This window comes from Octodon degus, unplaced genomic scaffold (assembly GCF_000260255.1).
Source record: "Octodon degus isolate 3935 unplaced genomic scaffold, OctDeg1.0 scaffold00127, whole genome shotgun sequence".
NCBI lineage: Eukaryota > Metazoa > Chordata > Mammalia > Rodentia > Octodontidae > Octodon > Octodon degus.
The window spans coordinates 3,131,618-3,142,453 of NW_004524703.1; the positions used below are offsets into that span (position 1 = coordinate 3,131,618).

The following is a 10,836-nucleotide window of genomic DNA, read 5'->3' on the forward strand; positions in this document are numbered from 1 at the left end:
GACCAGTAGCTAGTGAGATACATGTGTGTTTTAGAGAAAGAAGCCTTCCTCTCCCCCACCTTTCTTGATCCCCCCACCATCCTCACCCCTCTTCTGAAAGGGATGGCAGTGGGGGGACTATACCACTGACTGCCCCGGAGAAATCATGCTGTGAAGCACCAGAGCAAAAGATGCCCAAATCTTTCTCCTCTACAATCCTTCTCCACAAAGAGAAGTTAGGTAAGCAATTGTCTTTTGACACAGCATTGGTAAGTTCAATGACTTTAAGTGAATCTTTTTTAAAAATTATTTTCTTAAGGATTTGTTTGTTTGTTTGTTTTGAGATGGTCCTTGCTATGTAGTCTAGGCTGGCTTTGTCCTCACTATGTCTGAGCCCAGGCTGGCCCCAAACTGGTAGCAGTCCTCCTGTCTCAGCCTCCTGAGTGCTAAGATTACAGGTGCACACCACCATGTCTAGCTTTAACAGTTATTTTGTTAAACATAATCATATGCTATATGTTAAGAACATTCTTGAATTTATAACATTTGAGTTTAATGTTGTACATTTAATTTTTACTTTATCAAAGGGCTGCCTATGGTTGAAAACATTAAGGACTGGCTGGGGTTTATAGCATTCAGAAATACACGTGATGCAAGTTTATTTCCTACCCAGTGGAAGACGTCTGGGCCACACTGTGTGTGTGTGTGTGTGTGTGTGTGTGTGTGTGTGTGTGTGTTCCTCCCAGGCTGTGAGGTACCACCATAGTGAAACATCAGGGTCCCCAACACTACACCCTGTGCCAGCTCCTCCTCCCAGGAAGCGGTGATATTTTTTTTTTCTTTTGTATTTTAGGGAAAGGTCTACAGGGTGTCCAGCGTCTCACTACTAGATCAGACTTGTAGTGACCCACCTGTTTACAGCCTCCCAAGATCTGGGATTACAGGCGTGTGTCACCTCGCCCAGTCGCGATTGCCCTCTCAGCACGCCCCGGCCCGGGGATCCAAGCCCTGTTCCCTGCACCTGCATGTAGGCGCTTTAATCTGCTGAGCTATCTGGCTGGCCCTTACTTTTTGTTGTTTCTTCTTCATCTCATTACCTCCCTGTTCTCAAATAACAATGTGGTTTGTAAATCAAAAGTTCTGGATATTGTTTTCATTTCATATATTTCCGACTGACTTTCTAACAAGGGAGAAGGACGTGGGCCACACCCACACAGCTCTTTCATCCATCCCCCATCATAGCTACAGCAGGATTATGATTCAGATCCTCATAAAGACGACCTGCAGCTGGCCTATATTCGTAAAATGATTATATTGCTTTTCTGATAGAACTTTTGTTTCCCAGAAGCCAAGCCTCATCTTGTTTTCTGTCACCTGAAGCTGGTTTGGCTGCTGGCCCAGGCTTTGGCCCTCTCCATCCACATCCACATGCCCTCTAGGTGCCAGCACTCCGTGCTGGGCTGTCCGCTCCTCTTCTCTGACCCGTAGGGCCTGGGGCAGCCTTGTCCCTCCACCCCTTGAGTGGCATTTCAAAAGGAAGAGGAGGACCAGACCGTGGATCTGGGCCTCCCTGACATCACTGACCGACTGTGGCAGGGGGACATCTGCAGGGGACAGCATGGCCAGGCCCAGAAAGACAAAGCTGGCATCCTGACCCCTCTCCTGCCACCAGCAGGCCTTGCCCAGCCAGCCCTGGCCTCCAGCTGCCCACATTCCTTTGCTTTTGTAATTACAGAAAGCATCTGTTTACATAAAGCATCTATCACCTGAATGAATGAAAGAAGGAGAGCCAGGGTCCTGCGGGGTCTGTGTACCTACCTTCACTGCGCTGAAGCAGAACACGTGGAGCAGGGAGGCCGCCAAGACGCTGCGGCCCACGCTGTACACGGCCGACACGATCCCAGACACAGCTGGAACACAAACACCGACGGTTCCTTTCTCCACTGGCCATTCGCAAAAGCAAAGAATGGCACGATACAGTGAGAGAAGGGTGTAGTTCTCAGATACAAACTGGTTGTCCAAGGGGCAAGAAATGCATTTATGGGATCTATCAGAAAACAGGCAGCTGGTGGTGTGAGGCGGTGGGCAACTGTTGAGTATGGAGGCGGGAAGCACCCAGGAAGAGCCTGCACACCTTTCTTAAAGGGCCAATGTAGTGGTCACTGAAAGCAAAATCCACAAAGATGGGGAGCAGGCAGGGGAGCCGGTGTGTGCATGTGTGCGACATGTGGAGCTAAAAGTGATCACTCTGCGTGTGATGTCATCTCAGGGACCCTGAGGTCAGGGTGTTTGCGTCACTGAGAGAGAAGCAGGCTGAAAAGCCAAGCCCCCTGGGGACCACACCTGGGAACTCTCCAGGGAAGTGTGGGTGGAGGCCAGCCCAGCTCAGTCTGTGTCTAAAGCACCATATTAAATGGGCCACAGGGACAGTACGGGGACCAGATCATCTACATGTTCAGGTGCACACACAACGCACACAGGCTCACACTGACACACTTCCAATTCCTGCATGTGTGTGCCCATACATGCACGTGCGCGTGCACACACACACACACACACACACACACACACACACTTCCCACCAAGTCACAGAAAATCCTTTGCTTCATTTCTCTGAGCCTGCCTTTCCCTGATGAGGCCAGCTGGGCCACTTCCAATGGAATGGGGTGCATCTGAGGCCCCTCAGCCTGACTGAGAGGGAACGATGGAAGAGCGCAGGACAGAGCAAGGCCGCTGGCAGGCTCCCACACGCCCACCAAGCTATTTACCTCTTCTGACATTGGACCCTTAGCAGAAGGGAAGCAACTCACCAGAGCCACCAAAAAGCAGCATGTCGATCTGCTCCAGAAGGTATGTGCAGAAGGTGTTGATCTGCGGGAAGAGCCCGAGGAGCGAAATCGCAGGGAAGCAGTACAAAAACACTGAAAATGAACACACCGAGTTGGTGATAAGCGAGAAGACCCATGTTGGTCACTCCTACAATGCTACCTCTTTGCCTTCTAGATTTTCTCCCACCCAGACTGTGACAGAAATGCAGTGGAAGTAAAAGGGCGGCCTACGCGAAGGCACACAGCAAGCTGAAATCTCAGGGACAGGAAGGAAAGAGGAAAGCCATCCTTGGAACTGGACTTGGAAACTAGGTATGGTGGTGGATGCCAGTGATCCCAGCGTTCTGGCAGGAGCATCATAGATTTGAGCCCAGTCTAGGCAATTCAGTAACTCAGCAACACCCTGTCTTAAAATTTTAAAAGGAGAAAATAAAAATGGCTAGAGATGTAGCTCAGTGTAGACCCTGGGTTAAATCCTTAATGTCACCAAACTAAAATGCAGAAGAAAAGAAATATTAGACTTGACATGTTAAGGGAGAGGGGAAAAGCCAGGGAAACCATGGGAATGTGCAGAACAACAGCCAATAGTTACAGGCTGTTTCTGCACAGAGGGGGAAGAAGAAGCAGAACCAGGGCCCCTGGCCCTGTGCATCCAGGCTGCCCTGCCCACATGAAAACTAACTCCGATACACACACGTGCTGGGGAGCACAGTTCAGTTGGAGCCCAGAGCTGTCACAAAGGCCAGGTACGCATAATTCACTGAGGAAGCACAGGACCCCTGGGGGGCAAGGAGAGACCATGCCTCCTCCCACTGTCAGGGCCAAGCAGCAGGGCAATCCTTTAAAGCCTTCTCAGGCTGTAATTTGATGCCTCAGGAACAAAGTGTGAGTAGGCAGAAAAGTAGGGGAGCCCAGCTGTTTCCTAGCAGCCTTTCGCCCTCTCCCTCCCTCAGGGTTCCCTTCTGGTCCAGCTGCCTGGAAATCCTGAGGCAATGTGGCAGGCAATTCACCTTCCTTTCGTGCTGACTCAGGTAGCAGGAAGAGGGAATCGAAGTTTGATACCGGCAAGCCTTAGTAAAACTAAGGAAATTCAATTTGAAATCCAGTATGAAGCAGTGGAAAAACATTCTGAAACCACATAAACCACGGTGAGCAACAGAAACACGAAAGGAAGGCAGGGCACTTCAGCTCTTTTGAAAAATAGGAAACACAAGCTCCCCAGAGTGCACTAGGAGGCACAGGAGTATTTGCACATACCTTTGCCTGACAGTTGGCTAAAAGTAAGTAGGGGAAAAATCTCTCCAAAGCAAGGACTAAGGGACTGTGCCGAATGTCTGAAATTTGATGTAATGAACATGGCCAGGACAATATGGCCTCTGATTGGACTGGGGCCATGCTTGGTACACAGTGATGTTCTGGTTAAGATTTTCATGGCAAGCCTTCAGCTCTGCTGTAGAAGCCCAAGGCACCTGCTGCAGTCTGCATCTGTGGGATCCCAGTGTCAGCAGCTGCGTCCCCAGCTGATGCTACTGGGAGGTGGTGGAAAGCTTAGCAGGGGCGCCTACTAGGAGGTTTCGGTCACTGGCAGGGTGTCCTTGAAGGGCACAGGGGGACACCTAGTCTCATCCTCTTTCTTTTCCCACCCTGGCCAGGAAGTGGATGGCTTTGCTATGCCCATGCTCCTGCCATCCTGTGCTGTCACAGCCCCAGAAACAGTAAAGCCAGCTGACCATGGACCGGAACCTCCAAAACGGTGAGCCAACATGAACCTTCACTCTTTGCGAGCTGCCACCTTGGGTGCTTGCCATGCTGCTGAGAGAGAGACCCCCACCTGAAGGCAGCTCACTCCTCCACTCACGAGAGGCAGTAAGGTGCAAGCACCTATCTGCTAGATAGCACTATCAGAGCTCATGTCTTTTTCAGTCTCTCTGAATGCAATTCACAGATACAAAAAGATGCAAGAACTAGAGAGTTAACTATGGAATATATACCATAAGCATCAAGATTTTAACCCATATAATTCTGAGCAAACTCAGAAGTTCCTGTTCCCTTGCCCTTGGGGCCCGGAGCCAAGCCACAATGTCTGGGTCCTGTGCGGCCCTGCCCCCTTCCAGGGCAGGCAGAGGGATAGTGCAAGGGCCTTGCTTAGTCCGTAGTCCCATGTGCTGGGAAGGAAGGACTGCAGACCAGTGTCAGGGTGGGGATGGTATTCTCCAGGAGAAGCACATTCACCAATTCAACCAGGGTACAAGCAGTGATGCATAAAGACCTGGAACTCCCGATAGTGGCACAAGGTAAATGAAGGGGCAGGCCAGGCCAGAAGGCCACTGCCAAGGAGAAATGTGGGCACAGCCCTGGGCATTGACGAGACAACACAGCAGGGACGCTGGTCAGCAGGGGAGCCAGGGCACAAGGCCTTCTGCTCAGTGCTCCGGTGGAGAAAGCCCCTGTGCGTAAGCAAAGGCGGCAGAGGCAGAATGCAGGGAAGGGCCTCCCTGATCTCATCTGATGGCTGCAGCTAAATACACCTAAAACTGTGGCAATTATTTTGCCCTTTTTTCCAAGAAGAAATAAAGTCCCTGTGGTGCTTCATAATTTTTACTGGGAACATTTTCTTTTAGGACACTGCTGAACAGGGCTTTGATTCTCAGTTCTTCTTCCTATTTTCTAGCTTAATTACCATAAATGGAGAGACTTTTGGTTCAATTTAATTTCAAGCAAAATTCGTAAGTTAGAGTACTATATGTTATAGTATTCTATAGATATATTCTTATATCTTATTTCCTTTGCTAAGTGCAAAGAGCAGGAATGACTGCAGAGCAGATCAAACCCTATGTGCGGCAGTCGCCAACAGGCTGTTCCTGTGTGCACACGTTCTTTGTGTGGACTGGTGTAGCCAGGAAACAGCCCCTCCTGCAGACACAGATAGTGAAGCTGGGTGTGCAGGCAAAGGCAGGGAGGGTCCAAACCAGTAACCAGCTGCTGAGCTGCCACCTGCCTCCAACGACTGCGTGATGGAAGCTGCACTACGGTAGGCAAAGGTTTCTTGTCTTGGAGACTACAGTGAAAAAGAAAACTTCCATCTGAAAAGAACCCCAGAGGCCATTCGAGAAGGAGCCTGTCCTATGCATGGACCAATGCTGAAACTGTGGCCTTCTCCCACCTCACCTCGAATGGCCTCATGTCAGGGCGCACCCTGCACCCCTAGACCCCAAACTTCCAGAAGACAGCTTCACACAAGCCGTTTCTCAGGTCTTCCCTGTCCTGAGCTGTGGTCACACATCACGTGTCTAGAGTAGATGCTGTAGCTGCAACACAGACCAGCGTCCCTTCCCCTAGCCTGGCCACCTCTGAGCACCCAAAGGTGTGGAATATGCCTCTAGCTCCAGGGGTTTCTTCTCTGAGTCACAAAGCCCTGTTCTATTAGCCCATCTGCAGATCCTATGTGGTTTACCTCTTTGGCACCTGTCCCAGCTGTGTTCTGGTCCCTTTAAAACAGGGTGCTCTGAACTAAGAAACCCTGTTTTCTTAGGTCCATAGGACAGGTACAAAACCACCCTCACCCACAAGATTCTACCAAAGTTACCCAAACAGAAAGTCAGCTGTAGCCCCGCCACGACCAGCCTCTGCCTGACCACAGGACTTGAGTGCTGACCAGGGAAGCCTTTCCCTTTCTCTTGGAAGGATCCCTTTCTTTACAATGAAAACAAAAAATGCAGCGTGATGGCCTGTCTATAAACAAAGGGTAATATACAAAAAGAAGTTAACAGAAGAATATTATTTTGGGAGTTTCCATCTCCTTCATTTACCTTCACTCCTCCTTCCGTAGTTCTGCCATTCAACATTCTCCCGCCTTCAAGTGCTCCTCAGAAAGTGTCGCCATCCTTGCACTGTCCCCATGCTGGGCTGGCTGCAGCCCCTGATGCCAAGGGAGGCAGGCCCCGCTCTCTGAAAGTAGCTCTACTGAGCTTCTCCCCTGCTGCCCACCTCCGCAGCTGGGCAAGAGCCCCGATGTGTGCTGGTCTCCAGAACAGCTTCCAGGAGGCTCATTCTGGAGATGCTTCACATCCTCCCTACCAGCCTGGGAGGACAACTCTCCCCACCACAAGAGAGAGATGCGATGGGGCCTCTGGCCACGTCTTTGCACGTCCCCTGGTTCTTTCACTTAAGCATTTCTTCTCTACTGGTAGGATAGAGGCTCCCTAAAAACAATGAAATCCAAGTCACCAGTTCCAATGACTTAATTGGAAATAAAATTTTCACAGATGATGGTCAAGCTAAGATGACATTGGGGACCATCTGGGCCCTAATCCATTAGGCCTGTTCTCCTTAAAAGGGTAGATGTGGACTCAGAGACACAGGCATCCTTGAGGAAGAAATGAAACCCCAGAAAGCAGACACCATGGGGGGCCAACCTGCTCATGCCCAGGCCTGGCTTCCCAGTTCCAGGACTGTAAAACACTGTGTCGTTGTGCTTTAAGCCACCCAGCTTGCGGTGCTCTGTCACAGCAGCAGTCCACTGCTCTCCCCTCCTACTCCCCCTCTGTTTCTCTTTTCTTGCTGTCCTTGCGGGGCTCTGCTCTCATGATGGCAGTGGTTCTGTGCTAGGCAAATCCTGTGACAGTCCAGTAGACAGGGAAAGGGGCTCCACAAGGCACAAATGGCTTCGAGCTGCTTTCAAAGGCGTCTCTGCCTCCGTCCTCCCCACCTCGCTTGTTCTCAGAGTGCTTCCGCTGTCTTTTCTTGCTCCCTGCAGATCTGTATGCCATTTAACACATTCAGCCCATAGGACCACTCTTGTTCTATTTTCCTGTTTATCTTTGCTGCACAAGTCATTCAGTCAGCTTGCTGGACCATTTGCTGCCATTTCCACTTGTCATTGTTGACAAGCAGACAAAAAATACATAGTAGGAGGTTCTGAGGGAAAGGAAGTCCCAGGGCAGAAGGGAGGAAGGCCATATTCCCTGCCTCCTCGCTCCCTGATGGACCTAAAGAAAAATAACAGGAGAGGGTGCATGTAGCAGCCGCGCCACCCCTGGCCATTGGCTTTTGCAAGCGCACCGCAGCCTTGCCTTCACGCCTCAGAGACACCTCACATTCTCATGCTACGATGAGGCTGCCACAGCCCAACAGCCACGTTTACTCAACAGTGCTGGCTGGGCTGGAGTAGAAAATGAGAATGAGGGAGAGGTGCGTGCTGTTGCTATGTGAAGTGTGCGTATGCCATGTGTACACAGAATGTGTGCCGTGCATTTCTTCTCCTAAATATCTTTCTACAAGTCATCTGCAGGACATGCTTCCAAGGGAGCTCACGCTGCCACGAAGTCTACTAGGCTAAGCTTTCTGGTGACACATGGGAAGTGACCCAAAAGTCCACTTACATATTAATTCATTTAGCACTTAAAGCATCCTTTCATGTCCTTCCGTTCATGTGTCTCACAAGTCACAAGTGTTTCGAGATGCCTGTGTACTCCACCGCCCAGTGTGGATGCTGAGAACACAGAGGTGAGTGAGCAGTCTCCGGGCAAGACTGGAGGGGGGAGGGACAGACCAGGATCGAACATGGCCAATGTAAGCAGATTACTAGGAAAGGGTTAAGTGTTGTGCAAAGAACGTCACAAGAGGACAGAAGATGGGAGGAAGTTCAGGGAAATTAGCTGGTAGGCACTAGCATAGTCCAGGGTAGGGCAGACTACAGAGCACTTCAGAGACTAGAAGTGGAACATGAGCTGAGAGGCTAACTGTCCCTTGTCACAGAGAGAGGTAGAACGCTGTCAGCACTGACCCTTGCTCAAGATCCAGGGAAAGGACAGAAGGGGGTACAGGGAGGGAACAGGTGACACTTGAACACACAGCTTCCCTGTCCTGTGTCCTCTCTCTGTCTCTGATCCCCAAGCCTCAGGACCATAGGCCCCAGAGCTACTGTTAAAAAACAATAAAAAGCGAGGTAAGAAAGGGCAGCACTCTGACACATGTGCAGTCACAACTGGGCATCTCCGCCTGCTTGAGCCCTGACTTCTCCTTGGAGGCTGATTCCAAGAGGAAGCTGCTGAGCCAAAGCATCCCGGGTCAGAATGACTGGAGGACCTGGGAGGAGTCCGTACGTGGCTGCCCAAGCTAGCCTGTGTACATTCACAGACTTCAAATAATACTAAGGGGTGAAATAAATACTCTCAGTAAGCAAATGTTCTTGGCGCCGGAGCACTGTTTCTGTTTCCTTACTGGACTTCAAAATTCTCTGAAACATGGTTCTTCGGCCTCAGGAAGCTGCTCAGCTCCCCCTCCAAGGTAATGGAGAAAGACACTGGCTCTGTGAGGAGGAGGCGTTGGCACAGAAGCACAAGGCCTGCCGCCCGTGCAGCAGGAGGAGGCATGGGGCCACAGCAGCTGGGCAGCAGGGCAAGGGTGAGGTTTCCATCCACATGGAGCACAGTGGAAGCTTCCCCCACCTCAGTCCCACTGAGAAATTCAGGGAGCTGCTGGGAGGTGGAGGACAGGACAATGTCACCCTAAGGCTCTTGTGTCAGCTCCCCACTGGCACCTGAGAGACCAGAGGATGTGCTGCCCCCCATCTGTTCAGCCGATCAATGTGATCATAGCCAGTCACAAGGTGACAAGGCCATGACTCTTTGCTTTCATGGCAAGAACACTAGAGCACTCTGCAGAGCTGCAGTCAGTACTGAACAGACTTTCTGCAAACTAAGGGCACCAATGATTGCTGCTTGGTGCTGGGCACCGTTCTATACATTTCAGCATATTAGCTCACTTAAACCTTACAATAGCTTCCGAGGTGGGTTGTGTTTGTGTCCCCACATCACAATGGAATGCTGCTCTGAGGCTCATCTAGTGACAAGGCAGAACAGGGACCCAAGCCACCAGCAGCCCAGCTGTGGAGTCAGGCTCTACCTAAACCATGTGGTGAGCTGGCGTTCACTTACAAGGAGTGTGTTACAGCACACGCTCCCAAATAGGAAGTCCAACAGAGTGCCCCTACAGAAGCCAGGACACCTAGAGCACGCACAGCTCTGCCTGGACATGCGAAGGGTGCCCACTCATGTTTGCCCAGGGCATCTGTGCTTCGGCAAGAGTTGAGGCAGAAGGCCCAATGGCCAGGACACCCCAGCAGACACCACAACCATCATGCTTCCGATGTCACGGGGGCAGCCTCTTAGAAGTTATGGATAGCGAAACCCTTTCAGAGAAATCTCCCAGTGGAAGAGATGGAGCTCCGGTTCCCAACCAGTCTTCCATAAGCCCAGACAGAAAGGCTCATCTCTTCACCCAGAAGCCGAGTAAGGAGGTTTCTCCACTTAGTAACTCAGAACATGCAAGGAGGATGCATCCTCCCTCCCTGATGTTCACCCTTAGGACCCGGAATCACACTCACCTATCAAGTGGTCCCTGGCTGTCTGCAAAGACTCTGAGGAGAAGAGCTTCAGGCCATATATGACGTAACGGGGAGGGTGCCTGGACTTGGCCCCTGCATCAAGGAGCAAAATGAGGCCACACAGCACACAAAAATAAATGGGCCGGCTATAGGTGATGATTTGGTTGTGTCCCTGGAAAATAAATACAGCTTCTGAGTTGTACATTTTTAGTTTAACTAAATTATAACAGCCTCAGAGTCAGACATTCACACCACATAATAAAATTTATACCATCATGGCATATACTTTCCCACTCCTTGCATGCAAAATACCAGGAGGAGAAAAAGAACAAAGAGTGTGATGCTTATTCTGTTAAATCAGAGCGATAATATAAAAAAACAATGCTGTGCTTCTCAATTGTGATAAAAATTTACCCCACATTTAATTACTATCTTTGGAGAAAATCTAGATCTAATTCAACGCTTTCTCTAACAATGAGATTTCCATTCTTCTTGTCCATTTCAAGCACAAAACTAATTTAAACCCTAAGTTTCTCTATGTGATCTAACTTGGGCTCTACTAGTGATAAGAAACAGAACTGTGGGCTGGCAAGAGAGCTCAGGGACTAAGTGCCTGCTTAGGCAAGCACAGGGACCAGGGTT

The 10,836-nt window shown here is 50.3% G+C and overlaps 1 protein-coding gene across 1 annotated transcript in view; it reads right to left on the reverse strand.

The window, feature by feature from the left end:
• Pcnx2 (pecanex homolog 2) overlaps window positions 1-10,836 on the reverse strand; it is a 213,213-nt gene that overhangs the window by 145,513 nt on the left and 56,864 nt on the right. Inside the window, 3 exon segments of the mRNA XM_012516813.2 lie at window positions 1,798-1,889; window positions 2,790-2,900; window positions 10,195-10,366. Of these exon segments, the coding sequence (XP_012372267.1) occupies window positions 1,798-1,889; window positions 2,790-2,900; window positions 10,195-10,366 (375 nt within the window).